The following is a 24,950-nucleotide window of genomic DNA, read 5'->3' as shown; positions in this document are numbered from 1 at the left end:
AACCTCTAAAATCAAGCATTAGATATCACAAAAAGTTACAAAAGTCAATGGCACACAGAGCCACCAAATAGTCATCAATGAATTTAGTATGGCAAATAACAATAATTATGTTGTATTAGATAAGTGGCAGCTTAAAAAAGATTGGTGCTTAAGGTAACATTTTAATAACATAGAAATTTTATTTATATATAACAAGTCCAAGCATCACAAATAATAATGAGACATTTGTGCAGATAGCTTACTAAAAACTAGTGATTTCTAGGCCTATTTTTCCTTCTTGCCTTTGGTGAGTTTTCTGAAAAACTCTAGCAAAATAATTGGCTTTCACATCTCTTTAACATCAAGTATTTGAAATAGGTTGTACTACCTTCTTGTCTGTATATGAAAAGCACTGTCAAATATGGAGGAGAGTGTTGTGTCGATTGATGGTGAAATGGGGCATAGTACTCAAACCTCAAAATCCTCAAAGGGTGTAACTGTACCAAATGAAAAATAAGGCCAGGGTGGAAAGGGAGTAAATGGTGTGGGTAAGTCAAGTTAGAGCACGGTGGAGTGAAAGGGAATAGATTTCTGTGCTGTGATGTTTATTAAAAAGTTTATTAACTTCTTGATTGAATAATGAGACTTGTGGCAGATAAGGGAATATTCACATCATTGGCAGATGTTTGTTACTACTGTCCTTACTTCATGGTACATCAGTTAGGTTAAAAAAAAACAAACAAACAAAAACACAACAACAACAACATGAGGATGAAGTTAATGTAACTGTTTTATTTGGCAATTAAAAGAGAAATAGAGATAAAATTTATTTTTGAAAAATTAGTTTGATGGCAGTTTTTTATGGTTTCAAAACATATAGAGCAATTCCAAAACTGAATTCTATTAAGAATGTTTGTCATTAAGAGTGAGCTTTAAAGTGAGGGAATCAGAATGGATGTTTGAATCATAGATTAAGGAATAAATAAGAGGAAATAACCCATAGAAAAGGAAAGGAAAATCTAGATTTTGTTTTCCACTCTACATTTAGTGCATAGAAAATATACCTGGAGAATAGATAATATTACAGTATTTTGTTAATGCTGAACCAAGTCCAGTTAGAAACTTCTTCCTAAAAACGAAAAACTAGGGAATGGGGAAATTATTACATCCTGCTAGTGAAGACAACTAGTGCAGCCAATCTATTGCAAAGATTAAAGTCTAGATCAGATATTTTTTTCTCAATAACAGACAATGTTGCAGAAGCCCATATGTGTTAGGCCACATTATCTTAGTGTTAGCAAAGATAACAAAGCAAATAGACACATGATTGGCTTATTTTACTTCCTTCTTAACACCAGTATTAGCTGGAATTAATTCAAAATATCCCTAAAATCACAGGATTAACTCCCTCAAAATATGTTTATAAAGCACATGAACACAAGTTTTGTATGCTGATTTGATTTATAGAATACACTGTAAATGTATAGAAGCAAATATTTCCAGAAGTAGAGGCAATCACTTATAGATTTGAAATATAGATTTGATTCTATATCACTCTTCTGCTGGGATTAAAAAGGAGTGTAGTTACAGGCTGAAGGAATGTTTCCAACTATTCCAGACTGAGAGCATATATTTGCAAAACTACAACCCACTGATATCTGTATTATGCCTCAGGGGGTCTGAAATGCATTTGAAGTTCCAACTCCTGAACATGAAAGGGAACAGCCAAGAGCACTCTAAGGAGCTTCAGTTTGGGAACGGTGGCTTTGGATTTAATTTGGCACATGCTGATATGAACTTCAGGTAGAAGTTCTTGCTGCAAATGGATAGAGGCATAGCTACATGCATGGAAGAAAAAGAGTTGAAATATAAATGTTCCCAGGAAACGTCTATCAAAGAGTTGAAGCACGTAGCCATAGTGTGGGATAGTAGGTAGGAGGGATACTGGGTCAGGAGGGCAGAGTGAGACTCAGACTAATCTTCCTTGGACAGCAGACTGGAAAATTTTCAGCAGCATTTATAACCTTATCTTGGGTGCTATTAGGGTATCCAAATCTATTTGGATAAGATGAAAGTGAGCAGAGCATGGCCATGTGTGATTTGTAGAAATTGAAAAGGGTCTGCTAAGAGAAGAGGACTCTCCACAGGAAGCAGGTCCTGGCCCTCATAGTAGTCTCTCAGAGACAAGCTCAAGTCCCCAGGGAAGACCTTAGAGAGAATAAGGTAAGTCTTTGCCTTTTTGAGACCTGGGCATGAAATAAGGTATAGGAAAAAATATTTTCACTAGATCTGGAACATGAACTGCATGTTATAGAAATAGAGAAAGATGAGCTATGACTTCAAGAATAGTTTGACACCGAGTAAATAGTGGAACACAGTGTCCTGGGTAAATAATTCAGCAAAGGAAACCAGCAGAGGCAGAACATATAGTGTTAGTTTGAAAAAACAGCATTTCTTAGACCACAGTAAGAGGGAAATCAACTTAACTAAGTCATAAGATATAGGAGACTGAAGAGGGTAAATACTGTCTTATCTGGTCTAATCTAGGAAAAGGCAAAAACGGGAATGATGGGCCTTGGCTTTAGGGATTTAGGAATCTCAGAGACAGTGGAACAAACTGAAGCCTGATTAACGATGCTGAAAAATCCAAAGTTTTAAAATCAAGGTCTTTCCTTCCTATAATCATTTGATTGTTTAGCCAAGTCATAACTGCCCCATTTCTAAAAACTGTAGGTCATCTCTTCTTTCTTCAAGTACAGTTCAGCACTTTAAATCTCTATGCAAAATCGAAGTGTAGTTCCAGACATTTCTTTTTTATAAAGGGCATCAAATTTCTCATTTTGGGCCACTGTGAAGTAATTTTTCCAGTCACCAGTAATCCCTAAAAATAAAAAAAAAAACAAGGAAACATATGAAAGATAAAAATATGTCCATTATGAAGGAAAACCTAACATACACCAAAAGAACAATTAGAAGCCATAAGGAAAGTCTTGCTTGTCTATGAAAACTTTAAAATGTCATTTACTAAAAAAGTTGGAAATTTCCTCTCATTTGTAAATGTGGCTTATAACTAAACACACAATCTAAATTTTAAAAGGTTAGAAGGACTAATTTTTGTATCTAAATTCATGGAAGCGCAATTTTTTTTCCTGAGAGAGATTCTTTTATTTTTTCTGACAGTTCTGGGTCATGGGATTATCACTGAATCCTCTGGATCAATACTCAGGACTTATTATATTTCCTGAGTTACTTTGGGAAAATGTACAAAGAACAATAATTAGCCCAAAGAACCATGAAACAGAATGTGGATGTATAGTTTTCTAGCATTCATAAACAAAAATATAATGATACCTGGAAGACACTTGTTTTCCCCAAAATTCACCAGGTTTGCACTTGATTTTTCAAGTTGGGTAAGAATAGCACTATAAAAATCACACATATAACATCCCTGAACATCTTTTTTACAATAAAATTTGGAGGACATAAATGAACATTTAAGCTCTAATACTTGGATGATTATAAAAATTCATTTTTAAAATGAATAAACTGTTAATGTGCTGCTAATAGTCTAGGAGGAAAATGCATTTTCCATTTTATGAAATATTGAATTATGAACTATGTTAATTCATGATACCTTAATAAAACTTGCAGGTATTCTCAATGAAAAATATACTCCTAAACAAGGTTGTCTTTCTGGTTATTATAATTTATTTTATGTTTACCAAATGGTAATAGCTCTTTGTAATGCACATGAAGATTTACACAAACATATATGGGATAGTGCATCAGCAAGGATGTCATTAAAAACACATAAGAACACAAATTTAAGAAATAAAAAGTTATACGTGAAGCATTCTGGTGATCTTTTGAAATGTGCATAATTATATAATATACATAAACACTTTGTAACAATTTTTAAATAACGTAAATGCTGGCCAAAGGCCAGATTTTTTTGTTGTTGTTAATTGGGACATAGGAATAGACATTGGACATCATCTGTCCCCTCCTTTATGCTGACTATTGTGCCACTAAATGAGGACATTAATTTTTCCCATAAAGACATTTTTCCAATCTGGGTGTGCAAGGTTCCTGTGTCCTATTTCACATTGATCCCTTTCCAGCATTCATTTGTATGATTCTTATATTCCATTGTTATATTTTTGAAGAAAATGTATTTGTCACTTATCCTTGAATGGCCTAAGTATGTGTTGCATGTAGGTATTCAGAAAGAGCATTTTGTATATGTGAATTATTGAGTAAATACAAGAATGAGTGAAGGAATGAACAGATAAATCTTGAACTATTTAGACCCTTTTTATTTATTACTTCTTCATGTATTATGTTTATAAAATACCCTAAACGCTTGCATTTGATTTGCTACAATACTCCCACAAAAACTTATCAGATAAGTGTTCATATTTTTCCCATTTTGTCAATAATGTAGACAGAACTTTGGCAGGTAAATTAATGTATTCAGTATCATAGATTTTGGCAAATGCATAGCCTGGATATACACTAGATCTATCTACCACAAATGTTTTTTTTTTTCTTTATCACCACCAGAGGAGATGCAAAAACTGACCTCATTATTAGAAAAGCATGTACTCTTCCTGTTGAACTGGAGAAGTTAAATAATCCAGATGAAAGGTTGTTTCCTCTACATGTACATTTTAGTAGATGTCATAAGATGGCATCAATTTTTATCTGATTGGAAGTAACAAAAATCTCTTGGAAATTACATTGAGTGATCTATCACTGAGAATTTGCTTAAAAAACAGTTTTTAAATTTTCTTCTAGGGAGTGAAAAAATACATTATGTATCTTTTATATATTATATTTTATATTATATATTTTATACATCTATTTATTTTTTGCTCCAATTATAATGTAATGTTTATAAAGAAAAGTCTGCCTTTCTCTCTTTTACTAGAGGTAATTTTTAAGATGTTATATGCAGTATTTTGTGGGGAAAAAGCTTAATTTGAAAACATTAAGTATATTTTATGTTTTAATGTTATCAAAACCTCTTTAGAAAAGAATTCATTGTATAACTCATTTCAAATTGATGGTTTTCATTCATGTGTTCATGTGCAGAACACATTCATACAGTTATGCTTGCTTCCAAGAACATTAACTGAAATTCTTCTCCACCCACTCACACAAGAAAGAATATTGAAATTATATGGTGATATAATTATTAGATGGATAAATTCTCAGATTTGAGATAATTTGTTAAGTGTGTTTTTATTAATAGTAACACATTTTACATGTTTCCTATTATAAATCACAATATACACAATTTTCTTTTTTTCTTTTTGTATTTTATTTAGAGACAGGGTCTCATTGAGTTGCTTAGGGCCTCACTTTTGTTGAAGCAGGCTTTGAAATCGTGATCCTCTTGCCTCAGCCACCCAAGCTGCTAGGATTACAAGCATGCACCCAGCCCACAATTTTCATGAATGTGGTAAAATTGTATTTTAACAGCAAATTTTATATTCTCCTATGTTAAATCTGGACTTTGTTTCTGTTTCCTGTAATTCAGATAGTATCTGTAAGACAGCAATTTCCCATAGGATTAAAAAAAAAAAAAAAAAGGCCTTCCTTTTGGTGAACCTTCTTAGTGAAATAAATGACCACTATTTTCTAAATGATGTGGAGGCTGTAAAGAACAGAGTACGGTACTAAGTGAAATACTGAGGAGAAGAAAGGGGTCTATGCCAATTTAGACAAAGAATTAAAGAAGAATGAAGACATTGTATTTTCACCACAATTCTCCAAAACCACTTCTATGTAGCAGAACAGTAAACAACAGGGGAAATACTCCTCAGACATTTATTGTATTCTACAAACAGCTTTATACACATTACTTCATTTAATAATGTTGATGCAAATTGAGCACCTTTTGGTGCTAGGTATTATTAGAGTCCTATTTTTTACAGGTGAATAATCAAACCCTAAACAAGTTAATAATGCAGGAGAGATCACAGAGCTAATCCTCCAGAAGAAAGTAAAACAGGAAGTTAAAATGAGTAAAGTGTTTACCTTTGCGCATGAAAGGAGATTTGCTGTGATCCATTACTGCAGTGGGCAGGTGTGTGTAATTCACCAGAGGATTGTCCTTCATCGATTCAAATGAGGTGTGATGGATGATCTTATCCAAGACCTCATCATTCAGGTTCTTCTCTAGAAATCTAGTAATCTTCTTGATTTCCTCCTTTGGATTCTATCAGTGGGTAAATACACATCCAAGGAAATGATGGGAGTATAAATGACTATCATAATGTAAAAAAACACAAATTTATAATTTTCTTATGGGTTGACCCCAAATGTTGAAGGAAATTTATAATTAGTTGGGTTCATTATCCATAATTTTTTAAAGTAATTAAAATTATTGAAGATTTGAAATTTGCCTTGAAAACTAACAGAACATGTTTGGGCATAAAATATATTTTTAAAAAAAATAGAAGACTCCAGGCATCAGTGGTAGTGTGTTTGCCTAGCATGCTTGAGGCATGGGCTCAATCCAAGCACATCAAAAAAGGATGAAAACAGACAAGATTATAAGGTGCAAAGATATCAAGAACTAAATTACTCATTAACTATTAAAAATAAAATGAACAAAATATGAAAAGTGGGTCATTCTCAGTTGCTAATGATGAAAACTCACCTTTGTAATTTCATTAAAAGCAAATAAACCTCCATGGATATATCTAGAAGATTTGGGGGAACTCAAGCTGAAGTTGAGAAAAATGAGTTACAATTTACCAAAATGCATTGCCTATTCCTGTGTTGGACAGTGACATAAATATTCATGGGGAAAGTGAGCCTGGACGTGATCGCAAACAATTCAAAAAGAAAAACAACTGAGTCAATGGACAGTATACAGGGGATGATCATGAGTATGAAATCTGGGGAAATTTAGGAGACAATTTCAAAAGGAAAAGATGCTCAAAGAAATACAGTGGTTAAGGAAGGAGAGGAATGAATATACGTCATTGATATCTCAATTAGAAAATTGTTAATGACTCTATCAAGATTCAGATAAGCAGACATGGAGGATAAGAAAGCAGTGATACCATTTTGGACTTGAGACTAGTTTCAAAAATAAAGATTAATCGTTTTGCCCTAGGACAGGGCAAAGATATTATCCATTATAAATATCCACCACTTTTACCTCTTTCATATCTTCATAGTACAAGAAAAGTATCGGATGTTCTTCCTTTTTCTTCCACCAGCTCTTAACGTGATTAAACCAAGAACCATAGGCCACTAAAACCAGAGAAAAACCATAACATTCATCAAATCATTTTTTTTTCTGAACAATAAGTTAAATTGTAAAGATATTTTGTGGAATTTAGTAATCATGGGAATTGAAAATATAAGATCAATTTTAAGAGGTAAAATTAGCCATTTATGGATGTGCAAGCAAATTTTCTTTAAATATGAAACACAACGGAAACATTTCAGATAAAAATACAATGACTGCCAATAAATTATACTCAGTCTCACATGGAAGGAAACTATTCTCATACAAATGTTTTTTTTTTTTGTTTTTTGTTTTTTGTTTTTTTATCAAGTATCTATTACAAATGCAGGTGTAACAGAGCTAACTAATGATTTGAACAAGTTAAGCAATGTCTATTGTGAGCACAGACTGAGAACAGATTCCTAGCAACTGAGAAAGGATTCTAAAACACTTTCATTATGCTAGTGTTCGATATCAGGTCAGTTGACTAATTTTCTAAAATGGAATTTGAATGTATTTGTGCTGAGTTTGAAATACTTATTTTAAAAAAAAAATAAGTTTTGAAATGAAAATCCATAACAGTAATGGCTAACAGTACTGTTTAAAATTAAATTTTATATATATATACATGTGTGTGTGTGTGTGTGCGCGTGTGTGAATTTTAAGCTAAAGATCACTTAACCATTTCCAGTCATGAATTTCTCCAGATATTCTTCCCATGTTCCAGGAAGAGGGTGTAAATTATTCATTAAGTCAAAATGGTAAAATGATACTGCAACATCCTTGGCATTTCGAGCAACATAAATCATCTGCAGGAGAGAGGAAAAAGAAAATAAAATGAAAGTTATTCACAAAAGAAAAAAAACACTCATAGATAATTAAAATGGCAGAGTGCTTTTTCTCCTAGAAACTGTGAACCATAATGCTTCTTCATCAACACTTCAAATATAGAATTAATTTAAGTGATTTTTCTGGTAGAGCAATGTTTTTTATGAGATAAGAAGCAGAAAGTTCTGAGTGCTTTGGAAAAAGCCTTGTCAGTTTCTGGCTCCTTTGACTCTGGGATCCATGAATAAACAGCGACATCTTCAGGGAGAACAGAGAATAACAAGCAAATTGAAAATAAGAAAATTGTGAGGCTTTGGTGACCTTATTTCTACCACTTAAGCATCTGGAAGCATACAACAGGTTGAAAAAGATAAAGGTTAAGGAGGAAATATAAAGCAAGGACAGGCATTAAAATGAGTTTTTAGGGGCATTCAGTTCAAAAACTGGAAGACACAGATCCACTCGCCCCTGCTTTTCTCCTCTAAGGATCACTAAAGCCCTAAAAACTTAACACAGTGATATAGGAACTCTGGAACTGAATAACCTGAGGAAACTAATATAGTAAGCTCCCTCTGGATTTTCTTTTTATCTCCTGTATGCTCTTGAACTAGACAACAAGGAGCTTTGTGACCTGGAACCTTTAGCAAGCATAAACCAAATAAAACAAAACTTAATTTCTAGACAAAAGATCAGAAAATAAGAAGCCCAAAAAGACATAGCGGAAAATCCCAAACTCTGTTCTATACTTGGGCCCATCTACATGACCTGATGCCCCGGGCTTTCCCAGCTTCTGATCCACAGTTGGGGCCCCCATGGGTAGTTCCATGTACCACAGCAGCAAAGCTCTGTTTCTGCATACCCTCCACCAGGTGGCACAAGGAGACCCAGACATCAAGGCTCTGTCCTCCTTTAGTAGTTCAGTCAGTACTAGCCAGTGGTCCTAGGAGGTATCTTATGCCTCTGCATAAGGCATGAGCAGGGACAAAGCAAGATCACCAACAACCCCAGAATGTCAACACAACGAGAAAAACATTGCACAGACTTACGAAAATAAACTCCTATAGGAACAAAGTCCCCAAAATACAGTAAAAATCTATATGGTAAACCTCAACAGGGTGAATAACTACTAAAACTAATCCTAAAAACATAGTCAAAATATCCAGGATATAAATAGAAATAATCTGTCTTTCTAAATACTAGGAAAATCACAATTTAAATGTAGAAAGACAATAGACACCAATACTGAGATGAGTTGAATTCTGAGTTATCTAAACAGGATTCTAAATCAACTTCATAAAGATGTTATAGCACTCAATTAAATTTTTTCTTTAAACAAATGAAAACATAGATAGGAAAGATGTGCTATACATGGAAAGTTTTATATACATGGAAATAATAGACCTAAAATCTACCATAACTGAAATAAAAACAGCTTACTGGGTGGACTTAATAATACAGTAGCCATAATAGAGGATATAATTAGCAAACCTGAAGATACATCAATAGAAGTAACTTGATGTAAACAACACAGAGAAAAATGACTGAAGAGAAATGAACAGAATCTTAGGGATCTGTGAAACCATAATGAAAGATTTCTCAGTCATATATTCAGAACTCCAGAATAATAGGAGAAAGAAAAAAAACTGAAAAAAATGTTTTGGAGAATTAATGACTAAAACCTTCCAAATTGTTATGGTTTGTATATGAGGTGTCCCCCAAAAGCTTCTGTGTTAATACAAAAAAAAAAATCCAGAGGTAAAATGATTGGATTGTGAGAGCTGAAATTAATCAGTCCATCCTACTTTGAATGGACTAACGAGGTGGTAACTGTAGGCAGGTGGGGCATGGCTGGAAGAGATGGGTCACTGGGGGCATGCACTGGAAGGGTTCAACTTTCCTGTGGTTCCTTCCTCTCTCTTTCTCTGTTTCTTGGTCACCATGAATAGAGCAGTGCTCTTCCACCATGTCCTTCCTCCGTGATGTTCTACTTCTCCTTGGGCCCAAGAGCAATGGAGTCAGTCCACCATGGAACATCCTTTGAAACCCATGAGCCCAAAATATCTCTTCTACCTCTAAGTTGCTCTTTTCAGGTATTTTGGTCACAGCAACAAAATGTCACAGCTAACACTCATGTATATTAAAACAAATAAATCTATAGATCCAAGAAGCCAAATTAACTCCAAAAAGGAGAAACCAAATAAAGTCAGACCAAGACAACTTTGTTAATAAACTTCTAAATATAAGGGCAAATAAAAACCTTAAAACCAGCCAGAGAGATACTACATTTCCTTTTAAGGATCATTCATGTGAATGGAAATGAATATCTCATTCAAAATCATGAAGGTCAAAAAGATGTTGCATGATACTTTACAAGTACAGAAAGCAAAATATTGTCAACTGTATATCTGTATGCAGTTAAAACTCTACTTCCAGCAGGAAAGGAAATAAGACATTATCAGATAAGGGATATGAAAAAAAAAAGCTGTTACTTGCAGACCTATCTTAAGGAAGGGCTAATGGAAGCTCTGAAGAGAAAGAAAATAACCACAGAAGAATGGAATCTTCAGAAAGAAAAAAAAGATCAAGAAAATGGGTTAAAGAGAAGTAAACAGAATGTCTTTGACTTGGCAAGTTTTTTCTTCATATTTTATAATTGAAGCAAAGGTTAAAAGAACATCTGTTGAGGCAATTTATTCATGTTCAGGAAAACAGTTCAGACCATTATGTTTAACACATGGAGAGGGTATAGGAAATAAAATTGAAGTAAGAAATGTTCACAACAATAGTCTATGATAAGTTATGTATGTTTATATGTTTATAGTAACATCTAGAGCAGTCACTGAGAAAACCATATCTAAAAACAAAACAAAAAAAAGAACAAAAAATTCAAAAACATTAAAAGCAAGTGAAAATGACCCTCTTAAAAAACGTTCTGGTAAAGTAAGAATGGAAAAATGCAGAAACAAAGATACGACAACAAAAAAAAAAAAAAAACAAAGAAAAAACATGACAGATTTCAGTTTTAAAATGTCAATTTTTTTTCAAGGTAAATGGTATAAGTATATGAATTTAAAGACAGACTGACAGAAAGAAAAATTAGGAGTGTCTGGAGTGTCTGTGTGATTATTAGATAAGGTAAAATTCAGGAGAAAAAATTACTAGGGACAAGAAAGGACATTGCATAACGACAAAAGAATGAACCCACTGGGGAGATCATGCAATCCTAATGCCCAAGCACAAAAAATATAACTTCAGAACACACAGAGCAAAACCTAGTAAAGCCGAAATCAGCAATAGACAAGCCAAAATTTATAGTTGGGGGCATTTATACTCTACCCTCACCAACTGACCAAACCACCAACTTGTAGAAAACAAGCAAAGACAAAGAATTGAATAATGTTATCAAGCAATGGGGTCTAACCAAAATTTATAGAATGTTTCAACCAAAAAAGAAAAATGCACGTTCTTCTCAAATGCCCATGGAACATTCACAAAAATAGACAGAGATAAAATATAAGATATTTTAAAAACTAAAAATTATATAATGTATGGTCTTTGATGAAAATGGAATCAAACTAGAAAGCAATAACCAAATTGCAACATGAAAATTTTTAAACACTTGGAAATTAAAGAACACACTTTCAAATAAATAAATAAATCCTACAGTTAAAAATGGAATAAAAACATTCATAGTACTGAATGAAAATCAAAGTACAACATATCAAAATTTGTGAGATGTAACCAAAGCAATTCTGAGAGGAAATTACTGCACTAAATTCTAACTCTAGAAATAGAAGAAAGGCACCAAATCAATAATCCACATGTTTACGTGAATAAATTAGAAAAGGAAGGGTAATTAAATACAAACAAGCAGGAGAGCAATAATAAAGATAAAAGAACAAATCCATGAAAATAAAAGTAGAAATATAATGGAAACAAAAATCTATTTTTAAAAATAAAATTTATAACCCTCTAGCAACAACAACAAAGATAAAACAGAGAAGATCCAAACAACTAAGATAAAGAACAAAACAGTGGGTAATATAACAAATCCAAAAATCACTATAAGAATAATATAGGTATATATTATATGAATAATTTTTCATTAATAAGTTCAACAACTTGGAAAATTTCTCACAGATAACAAACTAGCAAACTAGCAGGTAAGATAAAATAGATAACCTGAACAGCATTATAGTTATTGAAGAATTTAATTTGGAATTTAAAACTTACTGCAAAGTAAACATGAAGTCACAAATAAATGTTCACTGAAGAATTTTACCATACAATTAAGAATCAGCACTCTTAGGTTAAGTTTTTGTAGAAGGCCACATTATCCAGGGACTGCAGAGGAATGAAAGTAGTAACACTGTCCTTAGGTGAGGATTCTGTTGCTACTAAAGTTTAGATAACTTAAACATGGAAGCTTACACTAATTTTTAAAAATTGAAACAATTCTTCATATAGCTCAGTGCTCATGGTCACAAGTCAATTAAACATGTGGCCATTATCTTACTATGTGCGTGGTAAAGAGACAGGGTCACATTTTAAAATCAGCTTCCAGTATAGCATCTACCTTGCAATTGTTCTCCCAGAAAGACTTAGGAAGAAGGTCAGTTGGTAGATGTGTCTTCACAAGACGAGGTGATGGATTCTTCTCTAAGTGTTCTATACCTGGGGAATTTTAGTTTGGCATTTAGAAATATTAGAGTCTCCAAGGAGCCTGTATTTTCTCATCTTCCCAACCAATATTTCAAGATGTTTTGAGCAGCATATCATGTAATTAAATGCTGTGCCAATTACAGGCATTTCTCTGTATTTCAAGGGGGAGTGTTGTGTAATAGTTGAGTGTTCAATTTGAGACTATCCTTCCTGTGTTGAAATACTACTACTTATTCATTTTGAGATATTTCAAAAATATTTGAGTCTCCATGCTTCATTTCCCCTTTCTCCAAATCAGGGGATATAAATGCCCACTTTAGTAATTTGAAGTTTTATCCTCTCTCCTCTTTCAGCTCTTTATTCCAATAAATTTTAAGGTATTATGCATCCTTCCTTTGTTTTTCACAATATTATTTATATCCAATATAACATTTAAATTAACTTCTAATCCTACATAATATTTTCACCTTCTGCATAGGAAGGTCTACCCACATAAAATTGCATCTGATTACACACTGAAAACAATAATTGTTTCTGTTTTATGCAATGATTGCTTTATTGTGGGGGGAAGGAGATGCTGGGAATTGAACTCAGGAGCACTGGATCACTGAGCCACATCACCAGCCCAATTTTGTATTTTATTTAGAGACAGCGTCTCACTGAATTGCTTAGGTGTCTTGCTTTTGCTGAGGCTGCCTTTAAACTCTCAATCCTCCTGCCTCAGCCTCTTGTGCCACTGGGATTATAGGTATGTGACCCTGCACCAGGCTGCAATAATTTCTTATATATGTTAAAAGTCTCTCAGTTGCCATTATGGCACTCTCTTCACATGTTCTATATGATACATATTTAAGTTTGTTTACTTTCTTAGTTACTTTTGCCATACCTCCTACCCATCCTCACTCACCCCCAAACACACTCAATACAATGAATATTCCAGAAGAACAGGAAAGTAACTCATATTCTTCACCCAGGGATGTCCAGTAGAGCAGAGTGGACAGCACATGATTAGCATTAAGAAGAACCTTCTTATGTCAATAAAAATAGGATTGGCAGAAGCAAGATGTCCAGTTAAATTTTAATTTTATATTAAAAATAGATCTTGTTAGCATAAATATCTCCCATAGAACAATGGTTACTTTTCTGAATTTTCAATTTAATTGAGTTTCTTGTATGTTATCTGAAAACATTAATTAGAGATGAATAAAATTCCACTAGGGATTTTATTATACTTCTAATGTGGCTGCAGTCACTTTACCAATCACAGAGAAATGAGAAATTGTAATTTTCCATAATTCACTCTTCCCAAATGTCCATGAAATGAACTTGCTTCTGTTATTTTTATGAAGTTTTCCCATATCTGTTTTTCCAGGTCTCTCCCTCAGCTTCCCTGTACTATTTCTTTCTCTTCTCTATCTTACAATCATTTTGCCATATGAATATCTTTAAATGAGCCCTTTATATCCACAAATATGCATGCTAAGAAGACACAAAGACATCACAATAATCCCCATTCAGGCTCCAGAGTAAGTCTGAAAGCCAGAGTCTATCCTCATCTCCTAGCTGAACAACTATTCCCTCTCTGGCAGCCCTACCCAGCATTCCTCAAATCCTAACCCTGCTTCATACCAATGATCCTTGACTCTTTGTCTCAGATTATTTTGGATCAATCACTTTTTCATTTCACACTTTCCTTTGGCTGAGCAATATTCCATTGTGTATGATGTACCACATTTTCTTTACCCATTCATCTGTTGAATGGCACCTAGTTTGGTTCCATAGCTTAGCTATTGTAAATGGAGCTGCAGTGAACATAGATGTAGCCAATCACTATAGTATGCTGATTTTAAGTCCTTTGGGTATATGCTGAAGAGTGGGATAAATGGGTCAAACGATGGTTCCATTCCAAATTCCACATTTTCTGAGGAATCTGGATTTGAAGTCTTACCTCATTGTGGAACTTGCCTCAACATAATCCTTCAGTTTCCAGCCTTATCAGTTTGCCCTTAGCCTACAACCACAGTAAGGACTGATACCCTTTCAGTTGATCCCTGCCTGCCTATGGAAGTTATTAGTCCAGCCTATCTGCTGAGGGATACATCCTCCATGGGAGAGGGTTTGGATTCTGCTCTTGCCATTAACAGGAAGGTTTACCACCATCCGTCTTCTTATCTCTGGTTTCCAGAAGCACTCAAGAGACAAACTTCCCTTCAGCTACCCTTCAATCATGCCTATAGGACTCCATGCTCTTTCCCTCCCTCCTAGGTAAATGACACTTTCTTTTCCGTGTCTTTTGGCAACTCCTATTCCCCTACCAAGCCTCCACATCTGGGTGGTTTCCACAGAGTTCTGTTCTTCTCATGTTTTCTTGCTATTTTTCCTTGGGCAATACCATGACTTTCCATGCTAGTTATACTGTGGCCCTAATGCATATATTTCAACATGTTCCAAATACTATGATTTTAATTCATTATTTAAATTTTTTCAGTGCCATCTCAAACCTACCATTTCAAAGCTGATTATTAATTGTCTTACACCCAGATGTATTTCTGTCCAAATATTTTCCATAGTAGTAAATGGTTCCATAGTCCACTTGATTGATTTTAATAAAACTATGTGAATCACCCTTAATTATTACATTTCCCTTATATTTCTTATACAGTTCATCAATACAATAGATACAACATGTATCTTGTTTGGAATCTTCAATTCCATCTCTCTCAGAAGTCAGTGGAATAATTACATTTTAAATAATAAAGATAACACAGCTTTATATCTCTTCCTTGATTAAAATTCTTCTTTTGCACTGTTTAGAATAAAATTGAAGAGACCGCGTTAAGAATCACAAGCCTCACATAATTTATGCTTGCTTAATCTCTGCTTTACATGCCTATTTCCCCTCTTTCAGTGGTCATTATTTAGTCCGTGTCCTACACCAGGGTAATTTCTACATCAAGGTGCTTGTGCCAGCCTGGTGAGGTGGCATATTCCTGTATGGCATAGAAGGCTAATAAGGCAAAAAGATTGTGAGTTCAAAGCCAGCCTCAGCAAAATTAGGCATTAAGCAACTCAGTAAGACCCTGTCCCTAAATAATATACAAAATAGGGCTGGGGATGTAGCTTAGTGGTTGAGTGTCCCTGAGTTCAATCCCTGGTACCCTTCCACTCCAAAAAAAAAAAAAAAAATAGACCCTTATGCCTAATGCTTTGCCTTCTTGGAATGTGCTTTTTCCAACTGTGTGCATAGTTTTGAGTTTTAATTCCAGCAACTTCCCCTAACATCCAACCTAAAGGAAACTCTCCTATTCTTCTCTTTCCTAGCATCTGATACTTTATAAAAACTAATAATATTGAAATGTTATTAATGTATTCACAAAATTTCATTGTCAAAATACATTTGTAAGCTTCCTGAGTATAAATATATAAGTTAATAATCATTTTGTAACTGACTAATAGCACAGTGAAGTTCTTAAGAACTACTCAATAAATATTTGTGAAATGAAAAACAAATTTTATTAATGAATTCTGTTCTTAAAACAGAGTTGGTACTTCTTTGCTTATTTCTTAAATTACGAGAATGTCCCAAGTTTGAAATAATTGTTTCATTGTGACAAATTCTGTACAATAAAATTCAATAAAGCATGAGAAATGCTATTCATATTATTAACCAAATTTTTAACTGCTTTGTACTATTGAACTCTTTCATCTTTTGTATCATACCTGGATATGCAATGAGCAACAGTTCTTTATATGACTTGGTAATACTATTGCTTGCAAACTTTCATTTCATGCTGCCAAATCTATGAATTTCTTTGAGTGGCCATCACAAATATAATAATACACATCTATGTAAATAATACTACAAAATCACAATTACCAGGTGACAAATTTACCTGATATATTTAATCCAGGAACAGCCATTTCCAGCATGGGAACTTTAGTAGTAATAACATCTCGCTTACATTTTTCAACATCTCCACCATTTAGAACCATGTCCAAGATTTCACTAATCCAAGTGGTACCTGTAGGAAAAAAAAAGGAATTATTTTTATAGTAAGCACCTAATTATAGTAGGAAAAGTGAAAGCCTGCCATCTTACTATAATCTATTAGAAACGTAAACCTGAGTTTCCATTTCTATACCACAATGTTCATTTTAATACACTGGAAAGAGATAGTGGCACTGAGGGATAAGAATGTTAACTTCACTTAGGATGATATTTTACAGAGAAGTTGATTCCAGAAAATGAAAGTTGAAGTCAGACCTGCATCAGTCAGTCTGCAGAGCTCACCTGATTTGGGGTAAGTGGCTATCACAATGTCATCTGGCCTGCTGCGGAACTGTTCAATCCTTTCCCAGTTGTGTGCAAAAGCATAGATCATGGGGCAACCATGGACTGTCTTCAGATTTTTTCTCAGGACATCACTTTGGGAGATCATTTTTATAGCAGATTGTACAAATACTTAATAGACTTCCTACTGACAGTAAAATCATAGAGAAATAAAGAGATTAGAAATCAAAATCTGAGTGAAAAATATCATCCTTTACAGTGCAATATAACAGAAAGCAAAATTGGCCTTTAACACATGGAGTCCACAAAGATCTAAAGGCAAAGGGCATTTTTGTAAGCATAAACGTACAAATTGCAACAGAAGCAAATTGCTCAGTGACAGAGAACAAAGGTCTTTAACAGAAACTTTGGAAACAAATAGGAGTACACATCTTATTTTCAATTAAAATCATGTTTCACAGAAATAGGCTAAAAAATCAGGATTTACCCAAATCAAATCTTTCCTAATAATTATCAGTTTAGTTGTACCTTATTTTTCCTTAAAGGAAGTCTATTCTCATTCTTACCCTTTCTCTGTAGAAAATGCATGTGTTTTCTCTGTCTACTTCTAGGATTGTTTACCTTATACTGGTTTTGAGCAATCTAATTATGGTGTTTCTTGGCGTCATTTTGTGTGTGTGTGTGTGTGTGTGTGTGTGTTCACAAGCATACACTTCAGCTATACTGAGTTTGATGAAACTGTGAGCTATGGTTTTTATTAAAGTTGGATAATATTAGCCATTATTTCTAATTTTTATTTTTATTTTGTAGTACTATTTTACATTTGTCAAATTAACTAACAACTATTATTCAAACTGCAGTCCATGTACAATCATAATGTGCTATTGGTCTCATCTGAGAGTTTGTTGTAAATATGGAATCTCATGTACCAATCTAGAATCAGATTTTTTAATTTTAGCATAATATTCAAATAATCATTTTCTCCTTAATATTTTAGAGAAAACTTTAAATCACCTTTAACTTAGTCTTCAGTGATATAGGGTGTATAAATGATTTATCACAACGAATTCAATGGCTTCTAGAAAATAAATTGCATTGATTTTGGTAACATGCAATTTTTTTATTTTTTTTTCCTTTGAACCAGGGTTTGAACTCAAGGGCACTAGACCAGCGAGCCACATTCCCAGTCCTATTTTGTATTTGATTTAGAGACAGGATCTCACTGAGTTGCCCAGTGCTTCATTTTTGCTGAGGCTGGCTTTGAACTCATGATCTTCCTGCCTCAGTCTCCAGAGCTGCTGGGATTATAGGCCTGTGCCACCCTATTTGTTTTTTCCTAATTCTTACCCACTCTGAATATGCATCTTTCATACTGTAGATGAGGTAAAGAAACAGAGCTTTAGAGTATATTCCCAAAGACACAGAAAAGGAGTGGCAACCCAAGAATGGATTTTTACTGTACACTTAATCATTCTGCACACTGACTATGGGCCCAACCTAGAGTTAAAAGTTGTCTCAAGTCTCTCATTCAAACAGGGTGTTCACAACTTGTAAGGGCATTTTTCTTCAATGAAGAAATTCCTCTCTGACTAAAAGTTCAGGCTGTTTATGCTCAAAGACTGTTGCCAGAGAAGGTTGGAATGAGTAACAAAACACAGCAAGGGGGCCAATTCTGACACATACCAGTCACATCTGGGAAGTGGGTGTGGCCAAATCAGGAAGCTCCAGGGGATTAGACCTGAGTTAGCATCACTTATCCTAATCATTGGCTGATGGTGAGTTCAGAATTGTAGGGGGAGGGCCACACAGAGGGGAGGGCTGGAAAACCTAAGATGATTAGTCATTGACCAGATGTGCAGGAAGAGGGTTGTCACTAAAAATTAAAAAATATATAGTTTTAAAAAACCTTTTAAACCCACAGAACAGTGACAGGCAATCTTTGTGGTGACAAATTATAGTCCCCATGACATATGAAATCTTTCTGTTCAAGTTGAGCCATAGGCTGGAAATTAAAATGTCTAAGATCAAATTAAGGAAGATGAATGGATTAAAAGAAAAAAAAAACAATGCCCCTCTTAGGAGAAATGGAGTCATTTGCCATTAAAACTAAATGACTCTTAAGAAACCCAGAATAGCTAAAGCAATACTTAGCAAGAAAAGTGAAGCAGAAGGCATCACAATACCAGAACTTAAACTATACCATAGAGCTATAGTAACAAAAATGACTTGGTATTGGCACCAAAATAGACTTGTTGACCAATGTTACAGAATAGAGGACACAGAAACAAACACACATAAATACAGTTATCTCATACTAGACAGGAATACCAAAAACATTCACTAGAGAAAAGATAGCATGAATTTTAGCATGATGTTCAAATAATCATTTTTCCCTTAATATTTGAGAGGGCAGCATTCAACAAATGATGCTGGCAAAACTGAAAATCCATATACAGCAAAATGAAATTAAACCTCTATCTCTCACCCTGCTCAAAAATCAACTCAAAGTGGATCAAAGACTTAGACACTAGAATAAAGAGCCTGGGCCTAATAGAAGAAAAAAATAGACCCAAATCTTCACCAGGTTGGCCTGGGATCTGACTTCCTTAACAAGACTCCTAAAGTGTAAGAAGTAAAATCAAGAATTAATAAATGAGATGGATTCAAATTAAAAAGTTTTTTCTAAACAAAGCAAATAATTAATAATGTGAGGAGAGAGCCTATAGATTGTGAGGAAATCTTTACCACATGCACCTCTGATAAAGCATTAATCTCTAGAACATATAAAGAACTCAAAAAACTTAAAATAAAACAAACAACAAAAAAAGAACACAAATAACCCAATCAATAAATGGGCTAAGGAACTGAACAGACACTTCACAGAAGAAGATATACAATTGATCAGCAAATATATGAAAAAGTGTTCAACATCTCTAGCAATTACAGAAATGCAAATCAAAACTACTCTAAAATTTCATCTCACTCATGTCAGAATGGCAATCATGAAGAATACAGGCAACAATAAATGTTGGTGAGGATGAGATGAAAAAGGTACACTCATACATTGCTAATGGGACTTCAAATTAGTGCAACCACTATGGAAAACAGTATGGAGATTCCTCAGAAAACTGGGAATGAACCATTTGATCCAGCTGTCCCACACCTTGGTTTATACCCAAAGGACTTAAAATCAGCATAATATAGTGATGCAGCCACATCAATGTTTATAGCAGCTCAATTCACAACAACTAGACTATGGAACCAACCTATTGAGGTGTCCCTCAATAGATGAATGAATAAAGAAAATGTGGTATATACACGCAATGGAAAATTACTCAGCTTTAAAGAAGAGTGAAATCATGGCATTTGCCAGTAAATGGTTGGAGTTGGAGAATATCATGCTAAGCAAAGTAAGCCAATCCCATAAAACCAAAGGACAAATATTTTCTCCAATATGCAGATGCTAATTCACAGTATGATGGGAGAGCACTAGGGAAGAATAGCAGCACCTTAGATTGGGTAGAGGGAAATGATGGGAAGGGAGGGGAGGAAATGTGGGGATAAGAAAGATAGTATGAAAATGAAACAGACATTATTACTGTGTGCATATATGTGACTACAATACGATTCTGCAACATGTACACTCAGAAAAAATGAGAAATTACATGTCATCTATGTAAGATATATCAAAGTGCATACATGCATTCTACTGTCGTGTAGAACTAATTAAAATAATTGAAAAAAATTAAAGCTAAAATTAAAAAAACCTAAATGACTCTTAATAAAAACACACATTCTTTAATTCATTCCACAGTAACAAAATCTGACTCTACCAGGTCCACATCCAGTTTCAGCTCCTGGAACAAATGTAGTAAACAACACAGTCTGTATTCTGGAATGTGCTTCAGAGTGATGTGTGTGTGTGTGTGTGTGTGTGTGAGTGTGTGTGTGTCTAGAAGACAGGGAAAGAAAAGAAAGATGAGGCCTTAAAGAGGATTTCTTTATCCTGAAGTGCCTTGATTTCTCAAGAGAAGATCCCCAATCCTGGCAATGCTTCAAAAGCATTCCACTGAACCCAGAAAAATATGTGAACATTGAAAACTTGAAATATTCTTCATGACATAAACAACAGAACTGAGTTTTCCATGGGGAAAAAAATTAGAATTATGCAAAAACAATCAAATTAGGAAATTGCTCAAAACATAAATTATTCTAACTAGCATAATGCTCAGTAGATATTGGACAAAATCTTTAAGAGATTAAAAAGAAAATTTTACCTTTCAATGTAGCCTCCTCTCCAGAAAGTAAACAAGTGTAAGGACAGAACCCAGCACTGCAGTCAAAAGTAATAGCATTCTCCGATTCCACCGGCAGTTACGTAGTGACCACTTTGAACTGCACACACACACACACACACACACACACACACACACGCAGAGCAGCCCTGCTGTCTCCACAGCTGGCAGAACCAGGAAGCCCGGAAAAGGAAATGGAGGAGGGTGGTGACCAGAAGTGAGCTCAGGCCGAGTTTGCTTAGAACTGAATTCCCTCACAGACTGCAAAGGATCTGAAGGAAATGCAGAGGGAAAGCACATGAAGAGTCAGTGGGTCAGAATATTTTGCATCGCTACTAAGAATATCTTCTAATAATTTCAACCATGATGAAAAGTGGTTGTGATGTACATGTATGTTTTCATCTAGACAAAACATGAGTTTCCAATATGATGGAAAGATCAAGTGTAACAAAGATACACTGAAGATGAACATTTATTTGGAGAGCAGAAACAGAGATGGTTTCATAATGCTTTTTGTCACCCTATTCATTTCAACAACCTCTCAGCTTTTTTTTTTTCTTTTTATAATGCTGACTGACTCATATAAATAGATAAGGAGTAAACTAGAAGCTGGTAGTGTGCATGAAGGGGAAAAATTGGGGGCTCAGAAATATACCTTTGTCCTCCACCACTTAAGTACCCATGAGATTTTCTTTATTCCACTTGCTGAAATAAATCCTTTGGTTAATTGCATTCAACTCAGATTCAGCTACGATGACAAGCACTAAGCCATTGCTGAGTGGCTAAACTTGTGTAGCCCAAGAAAGTCAGGAAACTGTGAAAGAAAACAAAACATTCTTTTACACCAGCAATTTTATTTACAGATTCTTAAGGAAATTTTTCAAGGGCATTGTGATTTTAGCATATGTTCCCAAGAGATAATTCAGAATCTCAAGTATATATTTTGAGAAGTTTGTACCAATTTAAATTAATATCAGCAGAGTATCAACATACTGATGCATGAGACTGAAATGTGGAGGTCTGAGAATGGGATCCCACTATCTTAGATTAAAACCCTAGGCAAGGGGCTGAGACTGTAGCTCAGTGGTAGAGCACTTGCCTAACACCTGTGAGGCACTGGGTTCAATCCTCAGCACCACATAAAAATAAATAAATAAATAAAGTAAAGGGTATATTTTTAAAAATATCCCTAGGATGAATCTTGTTTTGTTTTTGTTTTTGTTTTTGTTTCTGTCAGCCTGACTGGGAGGCCCCACTTATGCTTGGATGCCTGGAAATTCTGTTGTTGCCCTAGGTTTTCCTTACTACCTGAACCTTTGTCAACCCCAAAGAGTTGTTTTAAATCCAAGCAACTCTTTCATTTTAAGGAAAAAGTACAGGACAAACTCAGATTAACAAACATATTAAACCATCCCATTGTGAGAATAACAAATTAAAATTGTACACATTTAAATGAGTCAGAGAAAGAGAACAATCAAGGAGGACTCTCCAATGAAAGGTTAGTTCTTTGAACAAATAAATTAAATAGATAAGCCCCTAACCATGTTAGCAAAGAGAAAAAGAGAAAACTCAAATTACTAAAATATGACATGAAGAAGGAAATAGCACAACAGACATTTCTGAAATGCAGAAGATAATTAGAAACTCTTTTGAAAATTTATACTCCAATAAAAGAGAAAACATCAAAGACACTGACAAATTTCTAGAAACATATGACCTACTCATACTGAATAAGGAGGTCATACATGATTTAAGCAGATCAACTTCAAGTAATGAAATAGAAAACACCATCAAAAGCCTACCAACCAAGAAAAGCCCAGGACCAAATGAATTCTCAGCTGAGTTCTACAAGACTTTCAAAGAAGAATTAATTCCAATGCTCTTTAAAGTATTCAATGAACTAGAAAAGGAGGGAACCCTTCCAAACTCATTCTATAAGGCTAATATCACCCTGATACCAAAATCAGACAGATTCATTAAGGAAAGCAAACTTCAGACTAATATCTCTGATGAACATAGAAGCAAAAATTCTCTATAAAATTCTGGAAAATTGCATACAAAAACATATTAAAAAGATAGTGCACCACAATCAAGTGGGGTTCATCCCAGGAAGGCAGTGTTCATTCAACATACAGAAATAAATAAACTTAATTCATCATATTAAAAAACTTAAAACAAGAATAATATGATCATCTCAATAGATGCAGAAAAAGCATTTGACAAAATACAGCATACCTTCATCTTCAAAACACTAGAAAAACTAGGGATAGTAGCAACATACCTCAACATTGTAAAAGCTATATGTGCTAAACCCAAAGTCAGCATCATTCTAAATGGAGAAAAATTGAAAGCATTCCCTCTAAAAACTGGAACAAGACAAGGGATGTTCTTTTTCACCACTTCTATTCAACATCATCCTTGAAACTCTAGCCAGAGCAATTAGACAGAAGAAAGAAATTAAAGGGATACAAATAGGTGAACAAGAACTCAAACTATCACTATTTGTTGATGACATTATTCTATATCTACAGGATCAAAAAAATTCCACCAGAACTTCTAGAATGAATAAATGAATTCAGTAAAGTATCAGGATATAAAATCAACACCTATAAATCAAATGCATTCCTATACATCAGTGATGAATCCACTGAGAAAGATTAGGAAAACTACCCCATTCACAATAACCATAAATAAATAAATAACATGGAATTAATCTAATAAAAGAGGTGAAAGACCTCCACAATGAAAATTGGAGAACACTAAAGAAATAAATTGAATAAAACCTCAGAAGATGGAAAGATCTCCCATGCTCCTGGACAGGCAGAATTAATATTGTCAAAATGGTTGTACTTCCAAAAGCGTTATATATGTTTAATGCAATTCCTATTAAAATTCCAACGACATTACTCATGGAAGTATAAAAAGCAATCATGAAATGTATTAAGAGACCCATAGTAATCAAAGTAATCCTCAGTAAGAAAAGTGAAGGAGGAGAAAACACAATATCAGACCTTAAACTATACTACAGAGCTATAGTACAAAAAAATGGCATGGTATTGGCACCAAAAATGCATGTAGACCAATGGCACAGAATAGAAGTCACAGAGACAAACTCACACAAAATACATTGTATTTTGTGCCAGTTTTTTTTTTTTTTTTAATCATTCCTCTTTAAAAAAAATACTTTGTTTTGTAGTAGTTGGACACAATACTTTATTTTATTTTTATGTGGCGCTGAGGATTGAACCCAATGCCCCGTATGTGCTAGGTGAGTGCTCTACCGCTGAGCCACAACCCCAGCCTCAATCATTCCTCTTTAATAGTAGCTCTTTATTTAAATCCCTCACTGTGGAATACAATCATCATCCATTAAAGGCAATAAAATCTTGTGAGTTCCCCAGATTTACACCCACTCAATAGAAATAATTCACAGACACAGAGCAGTCCTGATAGAGATAAGGCCTGACTAAACCAGTAAAGTAACAATAGGATTTTTCTAGGGGCCAAAACAACAAATCCCACTATTATTTATAATTATCCTGCACCACTAAAAAAATTAAGAATAAAGGGACTGGGGTTAAGGCTCAGTGGTAGAGCACATGCCTAGCATAAGTTTGATTCTCAGTATCACATAAACATAAATAAATAA

At 34.2% G+C, this 24,950-nt stretch overlaps 1 protein-coding gene across 3 annotated transcripts; it reads right to left on the bottom strand.

Moving 5' to 3' along the window:
- Positions 1–751: 751 nt before the first annotated feature.
- LOC114102073 (sulfotransferase 1B1-like) lies at positions 752–21,472 on the bottom strand. 3 transcript variants are annotated; one of them, XM_071614325.1, is made up of 8 exons: positions 21,284–21,472; positions 17,007–17,193; positions 16,609–16,737; positions 12,630–12,727; positions 7,908–8,034; positions 7,154–7,248; positions 6,022–6,202; positions 752–2,860 (listed from the first exon to the last, which is right to left on the bottom strand). In XM_071614325.1, exons 2-8 carry the CDS (start codon positions 17,152–17,154, stop codon positions 2,748–2,750), a joined length of 891 nt encoding a protein of 296 aa, XP_071470426.1. In that variant the 5' UTR covers positions 17,155–17,193; positions 21,284–21,472; the 3' UTR covers positions 752–2,747. The 3 variants fall into 3 exon arrangements, with proteins under 3 accessions (XP_071470426.1, XP_027803143.1, XP_071470427.1); XM_027947342.2 differs by having other exon boundaries at positions 17,007–17,190; positions 21,284–21,471; XM_071614326.1 differs by lacking the exon at positions 17,007–17,193 and having other exon boundaries at positions 21,284–21,471.
- Between the last annotated feature and the right edge of the window lie 3,478 nt (positions 21,473–24,950).

The sequence above is a fragment of the Marmota flaviventris genome, chromosome 7 (genome assembly GCF_047511675.1).
Source record: "Marmota flaviventris isolate mMarFla1 chromosome 7, mMarFla1.hap1, whole genome shotgun sequence".
NCBI lineage: Eukaryota > Metazoa > Chordata > Mammalia > Rodentia > Sciuridae > Marmota > Marmota flaviventris.
This window is presented reverse-complemented; position numbering and strand designations above follow the sequence as displayed.